General features: G+C 37.6%; 1 protein-coding gene across 3 annotated transcripts in view; it reads right to left on the bottom strand.

Moving 5' to 3' along the window:
• Positions 1-214: 214 nt before the first annotated feature.
• Positions 215-22,869, bottom strand: part of LOC136862834 (alpha-tubulin N-acetyltransferase) — a 237,271-nt gene continuing 214,616 nt past the window's right edge. The window contains exons 8-9 of one of the 3 annotated variants that reach the window (XM_067139103.2): positions 18,436-18,500; positions 215-596 (exon numbers count right to left, since the gene is read on the bottom strand). In XM_067139103.2, the coding sequence (XP_066995204.2) occupies positions 18,482-18,500 (19 nt within the window). In that variant the 3' untranslated portion in view covers positions 215-596; positions 18,436-18,481. The remainder of the gene's footprint in view (positions 597-18,435; positions 18,501-22,869) is intronic. The other 2 variants (XM_067139104.2, XM_067139102.2) reach the window with 2 other exon arrangements.

Below are 22,869 nucleotides of genomic sequence, written 5' to 3'. Positions count from 1 at the left end.
TTGATTGAAATTATTTCCTGCTAAATAGCTAAACTTGCAATAACTTTATGCTGCCTATTATGAAGATTATTAATTAAATACATAAATATTTAGACACATTAAACTGTACTGCCACAATCCCTTCTGGATACAGGAAGATAATGGTTGCATAGGAATGTACCAACATAGAGTGCTAAAAAATCTGAAGATGCATATACTTAAACAATGAAAGATGAAAATAACTTTATTTAAAATTTATAAATTAAAAACATACTAACTAAATTAAATTCACTTCCTTCTCCTTTATAATACATTAACAGAAAAATTACATCATACAAGCTGAAAGTTGAGATACAGAGAGTGAGATGTGTATTCATTATATACACAGCACCTATCTACATGTTCAATTGCACAGCTATTCTGCTAAAGAAAGCAGAGAATTTAACATTTCATTCCTTAACCATCAACATTACCATCTTAAAGTTCTATTGTGTAGAATTACCTTCTTTAGATCATGTGCAGTATTCTCAACTGGATGACATGCTGCACAACTCCATCTCACTTGCTATGTCCAAACTTTCAGCATTTACACTGCAATAACTCTTGAGATGTTTGGTCTGGAAAGAGAAACAAAATCTATAGTCATGTTCTTCCCTTACATCTAATATCAGTGGAAGGAAGGTCTCCCTTCTGGAATACAGGAAGATAATGGTTGTATAAGAATGTACCAACATAAGAGTGCTAAAAAATCTGAAGATGAATATACTTAAAACAATGAAAGATGAAAATAACTTCATTTAAAATTTATAAATTAAAAAGAATCAAACATTATCAGCCCTAATCATTTGAAAAATAAAAGTGCTCCATTTTATCAAAAATTATGAATCTATTTTTAAATTAGATATTTTGACTGTTTTGTTTATAACAAGTGATACAGGGAACTTCTCTTGAATATACTCTAGAGAATCTTTATTCAGGGAAGAATTCAAATGAAGTCTTAATTTGGCTTCAGTAAAAAAGGATTGCTATGAAAGGACACTAAATGCTAAATGGGGATTCCAAATAATAGTTGAAGATTATGCTACAACTTGATTATAAGTCATCATATTAATAACACAAGTTTAAATTCTTTCAATTGCCATAGATTTTAATTAGATATCAAAGTGCTAGGTTTTTACTTTGAAAAGAGGTTCTTTAATATTCCAGTAAGTCTACTGACATGGGTCCCCTGCTCTAAAGCACTCATCAGTGCCAAACTATTGCACAAGGATTCAATTCTGCAATCTTCCTGGATAACTCAGTTACCAGCATCATTTATCTTCAGCATGGCATTATCATCTACATCCAAAATAATTTATCGAATGTTTCAGCTCTGCTTAAGGAGCAAGGCAAATTATTACAAATGCTTATTGCCTATTAAGTTACTATTTTATGTTCATCAGAATTTCACTTAGCTCATGACAGCTTTGCTAAAAACAGATTCTGGATGCACCCTAAGGCAGTAGAGGTGAAACTTACTACTTCCTGGTAGAACACAGAGTGAATTAAATGTGAGTAAGAAAGTGAGGAGGAGGAGGAGGAGGAGGAAGAGGAGTGAAAAGGATGATATGATGATGATGATGATGCTTGTTGTTCAAAGGGGCCTAACATTGAAGGTCATCCAATCAATCAATCAATCAATCAATCAATCAATCAATCAATCAATCAATCAATCAATCAATCAATCAATCAATCAATCAATCAAATCAATCAATTTAAAAAATTTAAAAAATATATATATGTATTCAGCACATTGAGAGATACAAGCAGACATGTTAATTCATATTAAAATAAATTCTGTGAAATCTTCTGAGGATATAAAACTTTATGGTGCATGTTTCTTGGTTATGAATCAAGAGACCTTTACATAACATAACAAGAGTTAAAAAGAGAGAATGACACAATTAAGCTCTTAACAGGGAATGTAGAAGGTTTGACGACATTGCCAAATATAATAGGGACGCAGGAGCGATACTCCAATAATAGCCCAAGTGACGCATTAGACGACCCCATAAGCTTAATGTTATGGAACGTAGAGGACCTAAGAAGTTCCCTAAATCAAATGCCAGTGAATATTATAGACACGGACATAGTAATACTAGTAGAGACGTTCTTAACAGATCCATTATCAATACAAGGATACTACACAACACACAGTCTGGCACTGCAAGGGGCAAAAGGATGACCCAGTGGAGGAATTTCTTGCTTCGTAAAACCGGAACTAACTCCAATGAGAACTATATACAGAACACCGCACCTATTGCTGGTCAAAACCACGTTTACATCATTGATATGTGCATACCTTCAGCCAGATACCCAAGAAGACATCATAATAGACTCACTACAAGAAGCAGTAAACATTATAGGAAAGAATGAACCTCTCATCGTAGCAGGTGATCTAAACTGTCGCATAGACGTGCCAAATCAGAAAACACAACTGGTGAAAGAATACCTAGAATCTGAAGGACTCGTGCTAGTAAACAAGCCAACGGAACCAACGTACATCTGTCACAACGGACACAGTATCATAGATCTTGTCTTCGTAAACCATAAAATTACTGTGAAATCTCTCCAAGTTATAGACGATTCACCAACAATCCCTATCAGAAAACATCTACCTATCAAGATAACAGTGATACACTTTGAACCGAAGAGCCAACAGGTGAAGACTAAATACAAAAGAGTAACCAATCTAACAGCCTTCCAGGGAATCGCTCCAACATTGGAAATTATTCAAAACGACATAACCAAAGGCAACATAAATGAGGCAACCCAGGAGATAGAAAAGGTAATACGAATGGGAATGGTAAAGACTGAGGACAGGACGAGGAAAGCAAAATCATGGTTTGATCGAGAATGCTATATTCTTCGGAAAGATACTCTTATAGCTCTTCACAAAGCAAGGCGCTCACACAAAGAAAGCGAATTACATATCTACGCGATGAAGAGAAGAATATATAAGGCTTTATTAAAAGAAAAAAAGAGAAAAACATATAGATGAAGAAGGAGAGAAACTCTTCGAAGAGGCAAAAGTAAATCCGTTTATAGCTCTAAAACCAAGAAAGCCGCACTTCCCTCATGATATTGCCATAGAAGACTGGGAAGAACATTTTAGGAAAGTGCTGAACACGGACAACTTATCTGTAACTACAGTAGATAATATCGTACATGGAGAACAAAAACTCTTTCAGGACTTCACCGAAGAGGAAGTAAAAAATTCCATCAGGGACTTGAAGGCTAAGAAAGCTGCAGGAATTGATGGCATTTTCAACGAACATATACAAACTACAGAAAATATACTACTAACAACGTGGACATCGCTCTTCAATAAGTGCGTGGAAATGAACGAAATTCCCGACACCTGGCGACACTCAATGATGAAGATATTATATAAAGGAAAGGGAAACACGAGCTGCCTAGATTTGTACCGTGGAATTGCCTTAGAAAGCAATATCTTTAAACTCTTTACCAGGTTACTAACAACGAGACTGATAGAAGAGGTAGACCACACCTTACCGGAAGAGCAATTCGGCTTTCGACGAGGGAGATCCACAATGAATGTGATAAAGAATCTGATTGACGACATAACGGATACCCTCAGACATCCAAAAGGGAAACTTTACGCGATCTTCGTAGACTACAACAAAGCGTTCGACCTAGTGGACAGGGAAAAGCTACTGAAGAAACTGGGAAACATAATAGGATATATGAATCATTTAACGAACATCATTAGGACCATTCTTGCTTATAATTACATCTCTGTAAACGATAACGTCTCTATCTCGAATCCCATAATGCAGATGAACGGAGTACTACAGGGTGATCCAATGAGCCCCATACTCTTCAATATAGCGGTCTCAGACCTAATACCCACTATAAAGGTCGAAGGCGACGAGGTACATATATACATGTATACAGATGACATGGTACTTGTATCAAAAACACACGAAAAACTACAGGCTGCTTTCAAGCTGAACATTTGGGCAAAGGACAATAAATTCAGAATTAATCGATATAAGACGGTACAGATGATCTTCCGCATGGGAGGCAGAACAGCATTAAAAGAGAAAATTCAGTATGAAAATGGAGGAGAAACTATGCCAATAGTAAACAAATTTAAATATTTGGGCATTACATTACAGTCGTCAGGAACTACTTATACCAGACACATCAAGGATAGAGTGGCTGCGGCCGTAATAGCAATGAATGACATCTTGATCTTACGCAAACTTTCGGTTGAAGTCACTATGAAATGGTTCCATGCAAAAATATCTCCAATAATGACGTATGGACTAGAATTGATATGGGAACATCTCACTAAAGGAAATATTCGAGACATTGAAAGTGTAAAAGCAATCTACATGAAAAAGGTATTATGTTTGTCCAAATTCACTCCTTCAAGACTATGTTACGAGCTGACAAGAGAACTCTTCTATACAGAAGAACTACGTCACAAACTAATATTGACATCTACAGATGCATTCAACCAGTTACAAACAGAGCTGCAAACCAAGAAGGGAGATATATGGGAAACATTTTACACCACAGAGGCTATGACCAGTACGGACTGGATGAAGGCAAACTATGAACTCAGGCACATAGTGACTAGATTAGCAACACACGGTTTTCATCATCGTGTGTGTGCTAACAAAACTTTCCACACCCCGAGAAAGGAATGTGTATGTGTTCTGTGCGAGACAACTTGCGACTTATATCATGTGATGACGTGTACTAAAAGACAGATGGGACTAACCAAATTCTGTTTGATGTAATTAGTCATGTAAACATATTTTAATGGCCCTTGGCTGCAGTAAAATCTTTATAAAAGAGGTTAAAACAAGTTCCTCCATTGGCCAGAAGTGATGTTTCTGCAATATTCCAAAGGAGAAGAGAATGAGTAACATACAGGTAACATTGATAAAGTGACACCACAGCAAGAAAAAGCCCTGGAGGGCAAGAACACATGTGAACAGATTAAAAAAAGAAGTGGAAAAGAGGCTACTCCAGAAAAAAGTCTTCATTTCTAGAAGTACAGATACAACAAGCAGACATTACAGTGAAAAAATCGATCTCGTAAAAATTCTGTCACCAAGCTAAGCAGCCAAAATGAGAAAAGTGTAGGAAAAAGATCTGATTTCTCACAGCCTATCAACAATCAACATCTTGCCGAAGACAGTGTTCGATAAATACAACAGTAAAAAAAACCATCACTACAAGGAGCAGAAGATATTGCAGAAAACCCTGAACCCCAATATGGAGAATACAGAGCCAGGCGTATGAATACAAGTGGTCAAAAAAGAAGAAATGGATCTAGATGATTATGATGATGATGCTTGGTGTCTAAATGGGCCTAAGATCTAGGTCATCGGCTCCTAATGGTACGACATGAGACGAATTGTAATGAAAAATTAAAAGTCCAAAATCCTCCACTGACCAAAATTCAAAACGTGAGGACGAAGAATGAATGGATGGAAATGAATTTAAAACATCAGTGGATCCGACCCACAATGCCTCACATTCACAGAAACTGGCGTAAAACAAGAGTATTACTGACCAAGGGACTGCTTCTATAGCACATTACTGAATCGATGATGCTTGCAGTCTAAAGGGGTGCAAAATCCAAGTCATCTGCCCCTATTAATGGTACTTATCACTAGGAAAGCAGAACCATGGTATTTGTCATGCTGTGGTACTAATCAAAAGTAGCGTAGACTCGCTGTATTCCACACATTATGGTACTACTCACAGGTAATGAAATTCGCACATGTAACATAGACCTATGGTGTTTCGCACATTGCGGCGCCATTTACAGGCAACACAAACCTATGATGTTCATCACAGAAGTGTACTAACCACAGGGACTCGTACAATCCCGTGGTGTTCCTCATAGAGTGGTTACTAATCATAGGCAAGCCAGAACCAAGGTGTTGCCCACCCAATGTGTCACTCATATAGTGGTACTAATCACACAGGTACTGTAAAAGCTGGCAATGCACTCTTTTGCAACTAATCACAAACCTATTTTGTACAATAAGATACAAAAGTTGAAAACTAGAAAAGCGGCTGGAATTGATCAGATTTCTGGGGATATACTAAAGACAGTGGGTTGGGATATAGTACCATATCTGAAGTACTTATTTGATTATTGTTTGGTCGAAGGAGCTATACCAGATGAATGGAGAGTTGCTATAGTAGCCCCTGTGTATAAAGGAAAGGGTGATAGACATAAAGCTGAAAATTACAGGCCAGTAAGTTTGACATGCATTGTATGTAAGCTTTGGGAAGGCATTCTTTCTGATTATATTAGACATGTTTGTTTTAATAACTGGTTCGATAGAAGGCAATTCGGTTTTAGGAAAGGTTATTCCACTGAAGCTCAACTTGTAGGATTCCAGCAAGATATAGCAGATATCTTGGATTCTGGAGGTCAAATGGACTGTATCGCGATTGACATGTCTAAAGCATTTGATAGGGTGGATCATGGGAGACTACTGGCAAAAATGAGTGCAATTGGACTAGACAAAAGAGTGACTGAATGGGTTGCTATATTTCTAGAAAACAGATCTCAGAGAGTTAGAGTAGTGAAGCTTTGTCTGACCCTGTAACAGTTGAGAGGGGAGTTCCTCAGGGCAGTGTTATCGGACCTTTATGTTTTCTTATATATATAAATGATATGAGTAAAGGAGTGGAATCGGAGGTAAGGCTTTTTGCGGATGATGTTATTCTCTATAGAGTGATAAATAAGTTACAGGATTGTGAGCAACTGCAACGTGACCTCGAAAATGTTGTGAGATGGACAGCAGGCAATGGTATGTTGATAAACGGGGCTAAAAGTCAGGTTGTGAGTTTCACAAATAGGAAAAGTCCTCTCAGTTTTAATTACTGCATTGATGGGGTGAAAGTTCCTTTTGGGGATCATTGTAAGTATCTAGGTGTTAATATAAGGAAAGATCTTCACTGGGGTAATCACATAAATGGGATTGTAAATAAAGGGTACAGATCTCTGCACATGGTTATGAGGGTGTTTAGGGGTTGTAGTAAGGATGTAAAGGAGAGTGCATATAAGTCTCTGGTAAGACCCCAACTACAGTATGGTTCCAGTGTATGGGACCCTCACCAGGATTACCTGATTCAAGAACTGGAAAAAATCCAAAGAAAAGCAGCTCGATTTGTTCTGGGTGATTTCCGACAAAAGAGTAGCGTTACAAAAATGTTGCAATGTTTGGGTTGGGAAGAATTGAGAGAAAGAAGAAGAGCTGCTCGACTACGTGGTATGTTCCGAGCTGTCAGTGGAGAGATGGCGTGGAATGACATTAGTAGACGAATAGGTTTGAATGGCGTCTATAAAAGTAGGAAAGATCACAATATGAAGATAAAGTTGGAATTCAAGAGGACAAACTGGGGCAAATATTCATTTATAGGAAGGGGAGTTAGGGATTGGAATAACTTACCAAGGGAGATGTTCAATAAATTTCCAATTTCTTTGAAATCATTTAGGAAAAGGCTAGGGTGCAACAGATAGGGAATGTGCCACCTGGGCGACTGCCCTAAATGCAGATCAGTATGATTGATTACCTAACAGAGTGGTACTACGCGCAAGTAAAAGTGACCCGTGGTGTTCCCCGCGTGGTGGTACTTATTACAAGTAGTCTCACGTTCTAATTCGATAATCCCTTGCTCGCCCCTTTCAGTCGCCTCTTACGGCAGACAGGGGATACCGTGGGTGTATTCTTCGTGTGCGTCCCCCACCCACAGGGGGTGAAATGGATCCAGAGATGTTACAATATGCTGAAATCAAAGGAAAGATAAGGCACACTTGGCTCTACAGAGAGAAACTACATGAAGCTACAACTACTGAAAATATACAGAATTTCCTGCAGAAATGAGAAAATGCTGGACAATAGAGGGCCCCAGAAGTTGTCTGCATCCCAATGGAGGACTTGGTAAAAGATATAATAAAGTTTTTGGTTTTATGTCCCACTAATTATCTGTTTAAATAATAATATTTCAGAAATTTCAGAATTCAATTATATATCAGGGATACAGTTTATCTTAAGAAGGAGAAATTGATATATCTGCAAAACTAACCAAATATACCAGAACAACAGGGACTATAAATTACATCATGAAGCCACCTCTTGTCCAAAAGCACACTCGCTTATGTTTTTGTAACACTTTAGCCAAATAAATCCTTTGCTATGGCAGCAAGGCATGGATGCCAAGAACTTTAAAGAATTACAGTACATGAAATGAAATTCATGCAGAGAACAGCAAGCTATACAAGATGGGATCATGAAAGAAATGAAGATATGCTTATGGAACTGAATATGAAATGAATAATCAATTAAATTTGTGATTACCAAGAAAACTGGAAATATCGCATTCAAAAGATGGAATCTTGAAGACTACCAAAGGAGATCTTATGCTACCAACCAAGGGAAAACAGATCTACAGGATCTCCGGTGAAGTATGATAAAAAATGCAAGACCGTAACAAACACTTGGCCCAATACTTGGAAGGATGATGATGATGATGATGATGATGGCGGCGGCGACGACGACGACCCACTAACTATGTTTATGGTTTTTGGAGATGCCAGAATTTTATCCTACAGGAGTTCTTTTATGTGCTGGTAAATCTACCAATATGGGGCTGGCTTATTTGAGCACCTTCAAATTCCAGTGGACTAAGTCAGGACTGAACCTGCCAACTACGGCTCAGAAAGCCGTCTGAGCCACTCTGTCCAACTTGGGGAAAAATGCACAAATTTCTGCCTGGAAAGTAATAGTAGACCGCCAATGCCACTTTTGAAGAAACAGGGACTCAGGAGTGTCCTTGAACACTGGTTTGATTAGTAGTGAAGCTTCCACAGTGTGTAGAATTATTTAGTTCTATTTCCGGGTTGAACCCGGAAAAAGAACTAAATAGTTTGATTAGCGATTCAAATGTTTCCATAAGATTAATGTTATGGAATATAGAGGGACTAAAATGTGTCCTATAAAATAAATACCAAAAAAAAAGTATTATGGATATGGACCCATAATACTAGTAGGGATATTTCTGACAAAACCAACAACAGTACGAAGGTACTACACACCACACAATCTGGCATCCCATGAGCCATATGATGACCTAATGGGAGAATATCATACTATACTTTGTAAAAACAAAACTAACCTCCATGAGGGATTTTATTTAGACCTCCACATTTGATAACTGTCAAAAATTAAGTTGCAACTTTGATAGGTACATACTTCCCACCAGTACACCACATCAGACTCCCTTAAGGAAACAATTAATCCCGTGGACAAGAAAGCCGCTAATAATAGAACGCAGTATAAACCGTCGCATAGACATCTCAGACATACAAACCTCAGCTGTTCATGGAATACCGTATATGGAGTCGGAAAGCCTTGTATTACGCAATGAACCTACAGAACCAACATATATCTACCACAGACCTACAGTATACTTCATAATTCACAGGGGTACCATACAAATCAGAGAAATATAGGAATCACACTGATAACTCCTATTATAAAACATACACCTGTAGCCCAAAACTGTGCAAATAGAGACAAAATAGAACAGAACAATTCAAAGTTACACTCTTCTGGCACTCCACAAAGTGAGATACTAAAGAAAGATACTACATGGTGAAAAAAAAAAAAAAAATCAATGCAACCAAAATGAAGGAGTCACAAAGGAGCAGAAGTAAAGAAATCTACACAAGTAGCAACGTGAAAGCCATATTTTCCTCATGATACTGCCATGGAAGATAGGGAAGAACACTTCAGGAGAGTGGTGAACAAGGACAATGTCGGTGAGCAATACGCACAGTTACTGCCTTAAGCAAAGAGCTAGAACCCTTCCATACCTTCATGGAGGTAAAAGCAAAAAATATCTTGAAAACCCTCAACAAGGATATCATTATTCAATAAATGCACTGACATACATGGCTTACCTGAAAACTGGAAACATTCGATTATGAAGATTCTGTATAAAGGGAAACACTACCTACTTACATTCATACAATTTATATTACACAGCAACATTTTTAAACCCTTCACAAGACTACTAACAGTGAGACTGACACACAAGGTTAATTTAATGTTACAGGATGAGGAATTTAGCTTTTGACAATGAAGGTGATAAATGATGTAACTGGTGACACCGAAAATATTCTAAGAAACCGAAACAGAAAACTGTATATAATCTTCAAGAATCATAGCAGAGTTTGATATGCTTGAAAGAAGTAAACTACTAGGAAAACTAGAAGCTGTAACAGGGTGCACTAACCCATTAACAGACGTTAAGACTATCCTTACTAAAAAAAATCACACAATAGTTGATGACAATCTGCCTCTCTCTAACTCAGTAGTCCAGATGAACAGTGCCTTATAGGGCAATGTATGAGCCCCACATTATTCAATAGAGCAGGCTCAGATTTAACAGATGATGGCAACAAAGGGAACGTTTATGTGTATGCATATGACATGGTACTTGTATCTCAAACACCTACTGAACTTCAACCTACCTTCAACAAGTGAATGATGTGGGCAAATGACAAATTTACAAGTGAAAGTCAGTGCAGGCAATTTTCCACAAAGGAGGATGACTAAAAAGAGAGAAAATGCTATGTGAATGGAGAACCTCTACAAATTGCTCACAGATTTAAATACCTCAGTATCATGTTGTAGAAACAGGAACTACCTAAAGAAGGTACATCGAGGATAGAGTGGCGGCAGCAGCAGTAACAGCAATGAACAACAATTTGATGCTAAGCAAACTCTTGGTTGATGCAGCAATGAAGTTATTCCATGTCATAATCTTAGTAATAATCACAGAAGGATTGGAACCGATAAGAGAGTGCCTTACTAAACAGAATCTACAAAAAATGTGAAAGCAGTATACATTAATAAAAAACGGTTGTACTCTTCTAAATTTACTACATCCAGACTGTGTTACAAACTCACAAGAAGACTTTTTTTTTTTTGCTAGGAGCTTTACGTTGCGCCGACACAGATAGGTCTTTTTTTTTTTTTGCTAGGGGCTTTACGTCGCACCGACACAGATAGGTCTTATGGCGACGATGGGATAGGGAAGGCCTAGGAGTTGGAAGGAAGCGGCCGTGGCCTTAATTAAGGTACAGCCCCAGCATTTGCCTGGTGTGAAAATGGGAAACCACGGAAAACCATTTTCAGGGCTGCCGATAGTGGGATTCGAACCTACTATCTCCCGGATGCAAGCTCACAGCCATGCGCCTCTACGCGCACGGCCAACTAAGACGACTTTTCTTCACAGAAAAACTCTGCTACAAACTGTTATTGCCATCTACAATTTCATTTAACCAACTATGAACGGAGCAGCATGGGAAGGGGAGGGAAATACGGGGAAGAATCTATGCCACAGATGCCATGACTACTATCGACTGGACAAAGGCAAGCTATGAACTATAAACATGCAGTCACTAGGTTAGCAACTCTCAGTTTTCACCATGGAGTGTGTTCCAAAAAAGTGCTTTTTAACATGCTGAATAGGGAGTTATCTTCTTTGTGGTCTTTTTCCCAGTTTACTGGGGTAAGTGATAGGGATTTGGCCCAATTTTATGGCTGGATGCCCTTCCTGATTCCAACCCTATATGGATGGATGTAATCACAATATAGTGTGTTTCTGTGATGGTTGGTAGTGTGGTGTGTTGATGTGGATGAAGGGAAGGGTATTAAGAAGAAAAACACCCAGTTATCAAGGCAGACAAATGAAACATTCACAGTTAAAATACCCAATCCAGCCGGGTTTCAAACAAAGAGAAGTATGCTGACCATTCAGCCAAGGAGTTGAACATGGTGAATACTGGAGTGTGATTGTGAGAGCACACAAACAAAATTTTGTTTTAAGTAGCAAGGTAAAAAGTGTAACAATGGTTGTGGTGATCCCAGTTAGGAAATGTAATGGTTGCCAACATTTACAAGCGTCCAAACTCAGAATGGTCTAACCAGCATCTCTTCAATATCCTTCAATACAAGCCAGAGAATTTAATACATTCCTGATCACTGCACCTGAAAGCACCCACCTGGTCTGTTTCCATTCCGATCCCAAGTGCCCTCAGGTGCTCGAATGTAATAACTGTCATTATTTATCACCTACGGTCTGGTCTTGCAACTTCTTGAAGTAATAATGTTATTTGCTTTTAATGTCCCACTAACTACTATTATGGTTTTTGGAGACGCCGAGGTGCCAGAATTTAGTCCCATAGGAGTTCTTTTACATGCCAGTAAATTTACCTACACGAGGCTGACGTATTTGAGAGCACCTTCAAATACCACCAGACTGAGCCAGGATCGAACCTGTCAAGTTGGGGTCAGAAGGCCAGTGCCTCAACCGTCTGAGCCACTCAGGCCAGCACTTCTTGACATTTTAGAGTATCAATAATGCTTGTACTAGTAAAGGATCTGGAAGGCTTTGGAAACAAACGAAGAGCCGAAATATGAACATTTGTACTTGTCAATTAACTGATCATGGCAACCTCGAGTACGAAAGATACTGAAGTGAGCTAAATACAGGTGATGACAGTGATATGGAATCTTTAAGTGGAAATGTAGTTTTAGTGTATGAGGATGATGTTGCTGAAAATATCAGTGGGAATATTGAAAATAATTAAAGAGGAATTGGACCCGATGACCAAGCGAGTTGGTTATCTTCAATGGGTTAAAGTATACAACACAATATTTGTGTGTATCTGGCATGCCGCCTCCATAACACTGACACAACTCCTTGACCATCCAGGTTCAGGTTCTTGGACCTGCCACCCTTCAAAGGTAATATGAAAGCCCTGCTATGACAGTAACACAATCAGAGAATTTAAGGTTTCTGGAACAACAAAATAATTTGAGATCAGAATGTTACAAAGTGATATTAGAACTGTCCATATATCCCTCCCATATCATTGCTGAAAGGGAGAGACAAGGCCATATTTGATATATCTAGTAATTTTGCAGTAACCAAGCCATACTACTCTGGTATTCTTCATCATCATTACGTATGTAAACTTTCGTTACATCATGATCCCTATATTAGGACATGCTAGTCTCTTTATCAAAAGATGTATAAAAAATACATTTATCACAGTTGAAACTATTCATCAATATTTTCTAAGAAGTACAGCTTATGATGAATTCCAACTCTGAAAGCAAGCATACAAAACAAGATATTAGAATTTCCAGGTACATCTTTTAAATTCTGTAAATTTTTACCATCTCTGAGCTCCGAACAATACCAAAAAATTACATCTGAAATAAGTTTAATCTGTGGATCAACAGTGGAAAATGCTGTTCAATAGGCTTGAAACTGGAGACTTACCCAAATTAATACTGAACATAACTTCATCATGTAGCCAGGGTACTATTCCTTATTAATTAACAGTCTATGTTATAATTAACACAATTAAATGAAGTAATAAGAAGCACCATGTGTCTAATTTTACAGTAAAACTTCACCTTCACTCATATGTCCAAATCTTTACACAACTGTAACATATCTCTAGGCATGAATCCATCTAGCTATCTAGTCATGTTTTCATTCCTATAAAGCTAGTCTAATAACTATCCCCATAATTTAATTTTAAAATTAATTACACAAGCATACATTATAGAAGGGACCTATTGTATTTTACTGACCACTGATAATACACATAAGTGACAAGAATAATGTACAACTATCTACTTTTACTCTTCTTTCATAGTTTAAAAACATGGTACTGACAATACGGTTATTGACACTACAGGTTTCCATTTATCTAGCATGAAAGAGTGTTTCGAAAACAAATAATCCAATAAAACGTCTGGAAATCAACAATCAACCAATACTTAGAATACAAACTACCATTGTTATTGTCAAATATATACAGAACTTAATTGACAAGAGAGTCCTTCAATACAATGTATCAAGTAAATAATATTACATCAGTCTTGGGACTAGTTTCAGCCACTTAGTGACCGTCTTCAGCCAAATAAAAATTAAGCAGATCATGTGATAACTAAAACATACATATACAGGGCAAAGACAATTTTTCAGGAATAATTATAACATTAAAATACATACACTAACAAAAATTATGGTTGTGATCTTCTTGTCATAATAGGATGTCTTTAAGTTGGGTTAGGACCTCAGGTAAAGAAGTAAATCTCTATAGTGAAATGTACAGTATATGTAATGTCTGATGTAGAACAAACACTAGATGTTGGAGGAAGCACGCAGGTCATGTAAACAAAGGAGTGGATATGGAACAAGCAGCTGTAAAAGATATATCAGTGCGAAAACTGTAAATATTACCTGTAGTGTAGTGTGATGTAGCGTATATAATCCAATCCATGTGTGTAAGTTATGAACTGTAGGTATATAAACTGGATCCCTCAAAAGCACTTACTAACAACAGAAAATTTAGTGAGTATTATAATTTATTCCATTCTCAATCATTTTTTGTGCATGTAAACCTTGTAAATCAATTTACATGTACAAAAAAAACTTCTTTCCTGGAAGACATATTTGGTAAACTGCTTGAAATATTCAGTTACAAGTTACTGTACAAACGAAAACCAGAGTTTTGCTATTACGAAAAAATAAGCTCAGTATCATAGTGCAAAAGCACTTAGTATGTTCTTGCACAAAGTATTGAAAAATTAAAGAGTGCTTGTTCCCTATCCATTCCTATGTTTACATGGCATGCCTGCTTCCTCCAGCATGTCAGTGTTTGTTCTACATCAGACATTAGATATACTGTACATTTCACTATATAGATTTAATTCGGCCAGGCTGAGTGGCTCAGACGGTTGAGGCGCTGGCCTTCTGACCCCAATTTGGCAGGTTCGATCCTGGCTCAGTCCAGTGGTATTTGAAGGTGCTCAAATACGTCAGCCTTATGTCGGTAGATTTACTGGCACGTAAAAGAACTCCTGCGGGACCAAATTCCGGCACCTCGGCGTCTCCGAAACCCGTAAAAGTAGTTAGTAGGACGTAAAGCAAATAACATTATTATTATTATTATTATTATTATTATTATTATTATTATTATTATTATTAGAGATTTAATTCTTTGCCTAAGGTCCTAACCCAACTTAAAGACATCATATTATGACAAGAAGATAACCATAATTTTTGTTATTATATGTATTTTAATACATACATACATACATACATACATACATACATACATACATTATCATTATAGACTCTTATGCCTTTCAGCGTTCAGTCTGCAAGCCTCTGTGAATTTACTAAACGTCGCCACAATCCTCGATTTTCAACTAGTGTTGTGGGCTCATTTAGTTCTATACCTCTTATCTTTAAATTGTCAGAAACTGAGTCTAACCATCATCGTATTGGTCTACCTCTACTTCTCTTACCCTCCATAACAGAGTCCATTATTCTCCTAGGTAACCTATCCTCCTCCATTCGCCTCACATGACCCCACCACTGAAGCCGGTTTCTGCGTACTACTTCATCCATCGAGTTCATTCCTAAATTAGCCTTTATCTCCTCGTTCCGAGTACCCTCCTGCCATTGTTCCCACCGGTTTGTACCAGCAATCATTCTTGCTACTTTCATGTCTGTTACTTCTAACTTATGAAATTGCAAAAGACAATATTAAAGCATACGAGAATAGGGAGAAGAAGTTTTACTATTTGCAAACAATACTGTGGTCTGGGGAACAAACAGCAAAGTACAAGGACAACTTGATGCAATGAACAAGAAAATTGGAAAGTATGGTATGAAAATCAGTGCAGAGAAAAGCAAGATCATGGTGACACCAAGGTAAAGGCATTGTGAAATTTGGTGGTTAAAGCCTTGAAATTGTTGACTGTTTGAAATACCTAGGGAGTGAATTAATGCAGAATACAAGGCTAGACATGAAGATTAACAAGAGGGTGCAATAGGACAATGCACTCTACAAGAGTGTAAAAACCTTTGTCTGGAATAAGGAAGTACCAAGGAAGAGTAAAGAGATAATGTACAAAATGTATTATGCACCCATATTGACTTATGTGGCTAAGACCTGGGCAATGACAAGTAGGGAGGAGAGTAGAATTCAAGCCAGCAAAGTGAAATACCTAAGAAGTACCTGTGATAGGAAAGACAAGGAAAGATAGATTGAGAAAGGAAGATGTAAGAAAGGAGATGAGAATGGAAAACCTAAATGAGAGAACTGAAAGGAGTAAATTGAGATGGTTTGGACATGTAAAGAGGATGGAAGATAAATGAATGCCAATACAGATAATGCAGATGAAGTCTGAGGGAAAGAGAGCAAGAGGGAGACCTAGAACAAGATGGATTGATTCAATAAAGAGAAGTGCAAGAAGAAGAAACCTAAACTGAAAGACAAAATGATGGAAGAGGTATGGAGGAAGGAGAGGGAGGTGGAGAAGTGCCATAAATGACCCGACCTGACAGGAGCTGGATAAGGGGAAAGGAGGAGGAGGATGATGGAGAAAAGATTATATATTCCAATGAACTGAGGATATCTCAACTTTCATATTTCCCTACATTCTTACCACTGAGCCAGAGACTGATGGTTGACCACATTTCACCACTTTCTGCAGTGATATTATGTCTGACTCTCTACAATCTTTCTGGTATACAGCTTGCACTCTTACACAATGTTCTTTTTTGGATAAAAGTGAATGCCACTTCCACAAGATGTAATTTCCACTCAGTTTGCAGCAGTTTGCATTGTCTTCTATAGTAAACGACTGTAAAATTTTTAAAAATCATGTGCATAAACAGGAAAATCAACTTCAGCTCTTGTATCTCAACTACCTTCTCTCATAGTTAAAGTTACCGGATGTCCCCATTTTTCACAGCAGTCCTTTGCTTTTTGTCCCTGGATGAAATTGGGCCCTTGAATGTCCCCAGCTTTAATCACTTGTCCCCAGGAATCCCACGATTTTCAGTGTTCATTATTAATATGATTTTATGTGAACAAGAACATTCTGTGACTTTCTAACTCATCATTATTATAAAAATACATGTTTAGTATGTATGTTTTTCCTTCAGCATGCTCTTCACTTTGGTCAACTCTTTGCACTCTGCCTACAATGTGTTTTCTGGATACAGACTAGGTAAAGAACTGTTAGGGAATCTGCCACCTGGGCAACAGCTCAAAATACAGATCAATGGTGACCGATTGACTGATTAAAGTGAATCAAGTGAATGTCGGTCGCACAGAATGTAACTTCCACTTGGTTTGGAGCAGTTCACAGTTATCTGCAAGCATGTAGTACATCTGCATGGTGATGAATGTTATTATAATTTGCTTTACTTTGCACCGACACAGATAAGTCTTATAGTGATGATGGGATACGAAAGGGCTAGGAGTGGGAAGGAAGCAGCCATAACCTTAATTAAGGAACAGCCCCAGTATTCGCCTGGTGTGAAAATGGGAAACCACGGAAAACCATCTTCAGGGCTGCCGACAGTGGGGTTCGAACCCACTATCTACCGAAAGCAAGCTGACCTGAAGCGCATAGCTACTTGCTCAGCAAAATATATTTTATACACTGTGCTGTGCATACTGTAGATACTTGAAATTCAAATTATGGTCAGATTTTTGTGCTTGTAAATATACTTTTTTTCATTTTTCAGAACTTTTAAGTTCCATCATATCACATTTCTTATTGAATTGTGACTGTTACACAAAAATGACTTCTGCAAGGACACCATATGTAAAAATGTTTTTAAAACTAAAATAATCTGACAGCCCCTTACAGTCACATTACAGCAGATCATGCTATCGGCTAACTGAAAGTGGAGTTGCATGTCCATGTCTTGGGAAACAGACAGAAAGGATGATGTGCTGGTGTACAGAAAAACAACTAGAAAATCTGGATTAATAGCAATAGGAATACTTGGGTCCTTGTGTTAATACTGATGTGCACCAAAATGCTTTTTCCAGGTGCTTCAGTTAATGAAGGCTTGACTGAGTTGCCATTGCCTCTACACTGTATCCCTTCCTTGTAAACAACAAATATTTTAATATTTGCTAACATACCAGTACTCTAAAATACAAAATTGCATTAAAAACAAATTTGAGTAAATATTGAATGATACACGCTTGTTACATTACTGTTACCAACAGCATTCATTTAACTGGCTCATTTATTGAGAAAATAAAAGATGTCTGCCCTTCACATGCATCAATTAATTTTAGAATGAAATTGTAAACAAATGTTCTCTAGTTCCCAAATTTGAAAAGTTAGACTATATAAAACTAAAGCGAATATAAAGCACACACTTTTACATGCATGGAGTAGAAACTACTGTCTCCATCTAGCAATCTTCCCAAATTTAAAATTTCACCATCACCGCCGCCACCGCCACCACCGCCACCACCACCACCATTGTAACATAACATGAGCAAGGTACCTTCCACCTACTGCATTGTTATCGTAGTATGTTGTGTATCCCTTCACTATGGCCATCCAACGATGCTGAAACAAAAAACCATACTGGAAATTTATCAAGATAGAGCTGTAGATATTGTGAGAGAAGTCAAATCTTTTATTTTCCCCTCCTATTAAATTTTCTCTGGTGCATATAGAATAGAGAGTTTCTGGTTAGGTGGAAGGTGCCACTCTGACACTCATATCATAGCTACTCTGTCTAGTAGTAGTAGTAGTAGTAGTAGTAGTAGCAGCAGCAGCAGCAGCAGCAGCAGCAGCTACATGCCCAATTTCAATTTATTGCCTATGCTTTTTACTATTGGACTAATCATGAACCACAGCAAGACTGAACGTTAAAACTAGTTCTCTCAATCCATCATTAATAAACCTCGTTTCATGTGAAAAAAGAGCAGTCTTTCTTTTTCCCTTCATAAAACTTCTAGGATTTCCTTTTGTACACAAGCACTTTTACACTTTTGCAGAAAAACTGATTACTGTAATGGAAAAGTTCAAATTCCATGGACAATCTAAGGCAAACAATATTTAATTAATAATGGACTAATCACGGATGTGTAACATAAGTGTTAAAATGGACCTCATCAGATGTTTTCAGTTTTCCTAGGTCATGATTGTTTGAACACAAACCCTTGATATTGACTAAAAAGACTCATTCTTTGTGATTCCAGTCTATGGCAACCAACTTCCCAGTTTTAATTTAGTCCACCCAATCACTACTGCATGCACATACTTATTAAACACATTTACAGTGTCACTCATCAATAGATTAACTATGTCCGTTATTTGATAAGACACTTTCCCCATAGTACAGGGCTAGCTAACTTCTGGCTCTCTCAATTGCTGCATGGGAAGCCAGGTAACAAAACAAGGAAACTAGATTATAACGGAACCCAGCTCACATGTTACTACCGGCCAATCAAGACAGAATGAAATAACCCCATAAATTTAAATATTATTATGAAAAATACATCTGTACAGGTTTATTACTCACAATTTATCTCAGATATTGTTGAAAATGACTTCTTTTTTTTCTGCAGTAAGACATGTCTCACATCTTTGAAATAAATGATTTGCTACTTTCTGTAATCTTGCTTCGCTAAGAGACTGTATTGCACATGATATTTCGGCCTTCAATTCTTATAATGTATGGGGATTATTTTGGTAAATTTTGCAAGTTATGCTGGCTGTTCTAGGGGGCCATAAACCTGTACTAATTATCCAGTCATCAAACACTGGACATTAAGTGCCTAACAGAATTACGAGTAGTATGGTCTGTTGAACTGTCCTGCTGAAAATATCCACAATTGTTTTCTTTCTGTGTCAATTCATTAAAAAATGGATGCTAAATTGTTCTCACACACACACACACACCTGAATTCATGTGGTCATCGAAAAATACAGGCCCAATTATCCCAATTTTAATGGGATGCAATGGCACATCCTGTACAATCGCGATCGCAAGAATTCCTGGCGGAAAAGGAAACAGGTAACGTTTCGGCGAAGATTTTGGCTAACCCTGAGGATGAAGAAGTAACCAAGACAACGTCACATGTGTTTGTCTTCCAGGAGGTGTGGCTTGCAACATTGCGCACTCAGAGGCCACTCCCAACACCGATGTTTTGGGAACTGATTAGGATGTTTCTATAGTTAAACATTCTGGCTATACTAGCTTTTCCTAATCAGGGAAAACAATTAATTAACTCTAATTTCATTGCGATGAAGTGTGCACGATGTAATCCCACCCCAATATATGGCATTTAATTGTTTGATCAGTGCTGACAATAACTCCATAGGTATGGTTTTCCAAGCGCCCTTGCGTCTCTGATAATCATAATTATTTAATGCCAGGTTATTTTTACTTTGGTTTTTGAGGATAACAAGTAGTAGTAGTAGTAGTAGTAGTAGTAGTAGTAGTAGTAGTAGTAGTAGTAGTAGCAGCAGCAGCAGCAGCATGTAACAGGACCTATATTGACGAAAATAAGGGTCATTCTTTCATACAGTGGTTGAGCGCGATGCCATTTGATAATGAAGTCATAGTAGAGACCGCTAACATTTCAGCCAGACCTTGCACACAAGAATTACAAAGAAACTGGAGAATTTGACCCTCAATGAGTTGACATACACATTACGTCTGTTGCCTTGAAGGAGGCCTTTTAACCCTGTTTATTATCATACCATTGCCTACTGTACATCTCACAACATTATCGAGGTCATTTTGCAGTTGCTCACAATCTTGTAACTTATTTATTACTCTTATTTATTATTAACATATTTATAACATTAGCTGTATAGTCAAATTTCCATTCTAAACACTTTCACGAAGCCACCATATCCATATAATCCTGTCTAATTTCCTCAGCCAGCAGATTTTCTACCCTTATTCATCTGCAGACAGATTTCACTTTTTCTATCCTAGACATAGAGATCAGATAATGGTCTGTATCATCAAAAAACTCTGGAATACCCACACATTCCTAACAGATTTCCTGAATTCAAAGTTGGTCTATTATGAATCTGGTGCCTGTACCCTCCCATGTGTAGCAGTGAATAGCCTTATGCTTGAATACTGTATTCGGAACTGCTAATCCCATATTAGCACAGAAGTCCAGTAACTGCTTCCCATTCTTATTAGCTTCCATATCTTCCCCACATTTACCCATTACCTTTTTGTATCCTTTAGTTCTATTTCAAATTTTCGCATTTAAATCCCCCATTAGCACTATCCTATCCTTGCTGTCGACCCTGACTACGATGTCACTCAGTGCTAAGTAAAACTTGCCAACTTCATCCTCACCTGCATCTTCACATGATGAATACACTGAGACAATTCTGATCATAATTCCTCCAACAGCTATATCTGCCCACATCAATCACTCATTTACATGCCTTAACAGAAACTATGTTGCATGCAATAGTATTCCTAATGAATATTCCTACCCCTTTCCATTTTAATACCTGTTAAGAATACTTTATAATCTCTCTCTTCCTCGTTATCCTCCATTACTCTAATATTATTAGCTCCTAATACATACAGACACATCCTCGTTGCTGACTCGGCCAGTTCTACTGTGTTTCTTCTATAATCTCCATTAATATTGATAGCTCACCATCAAATTCCATTTCGCTTGCCAAGTTGTTTCCAAGGAGCCCCTCGCCTGTGGAATGGAAGTGGGACTCTGTACTCCAATGGGTCCGAGGCTTGCTTAAAATGTTCTGAGCTCAGTAAAGTCTGTGAATCAAGATGCCTTAATGGGCTTACCATGCTGCTTTTACATGAAGCTCACCCAAGATGGCTAAGACATTTTGATTTTAAAGATTGAGGAAACACACACAGTACATGGAAATCTTAATAATTTATACCAAACACATCAGTTGAAGGACTGATATGGTAATTTCACCATGTTTTAGAGGTACCCTCTAATGCCACTGTATCAGTGCGTGCAGAACTCTCAATGATACAAGAAAATATCTCCCTTAAGAATTAATACCGCATAACTGACAAAACTCACAGTTTACAGGAGAGACAAAACGCCGTTTATTTTCAAAATAATACGTAATAATTGAGTTAATTTTTTATACTGTGAAGTAAATGTGTCACTGGATACTCGGATAGTATCTGTAGCATCGGTTACACAGTATTGGATCAGTTAAATTTTCAGAAAAGTTTGAGTTATGTGCTATTGGATTCCATAATTAAATTGATAAAACCTAATTGTTTAAATTATTTTTATTCCAATTTCTTTTTACTGATGCAGAAGATTTACCATTAAATTTAAAATATAACCTAAAAAACAGCCGTCTGACATCCTTGATTGTTTATAGTACCCAAATTGGGCCACACAAAATGAGTCATCAACCATGATCATGATACAGAATTAATAGCTTGTATTCTTTCTTACGGGTGGGGAATGTTGTCGTAATAGGAGTGACAGTCTTTAGGAAATACACTTTTGAGTTGCTGAAGATGATCCCAAGTTGTATTCTTGATCTTTAAGCACTCTTGGTAAAGTTTTGGAAGCTCTTGTTCATTTGCTGGTATGGGTCTCCTGGGCATCCCCACAAAATCATACTCAAAATCCATTTTGTAGAAAATGACTCCTGTCGGATTGTATTTAATAACTTTAAGGTCTGTAACAGTCGAGTCATAATTTCTTTATCCGGGACAAAATGGAGTCGTAAATCCATGAATCTTTTACGGCATAATTGGTAAAGAATGAGTAGTCGAGATAAGCAGCATTATATGCTTGGGGTTTTCCTCATGCTTCTTTCGACACTGATGCATATTGGCTGGGAACTGTGATTTTGCAGTTTTTTTTACTTACATTCAATTGCACTATGGACTGAGTCGCATTCCATTTGGGTGTGAGCCTTTTATAGGAATTTCTGGAAAATCAGAACC

This window comes from Anabrus simplex, chromosome 2 (genome assembly GCF_040414725.1).
Source record: "Anabrus simplex isolate iqAnaSimp1 chromosome 2, ASM4041472v1, whole genome shotgun sequence".
Lineage (NCBI taxonomy): Eukaryota > Metazoa > Arthropoda > Insecta > Orthoptera > Tettigoniidae > Anabrus > Anabrus simplex.
This window is presented reverse-complemented; position numbering and strand designations above follow the sequence as displayed.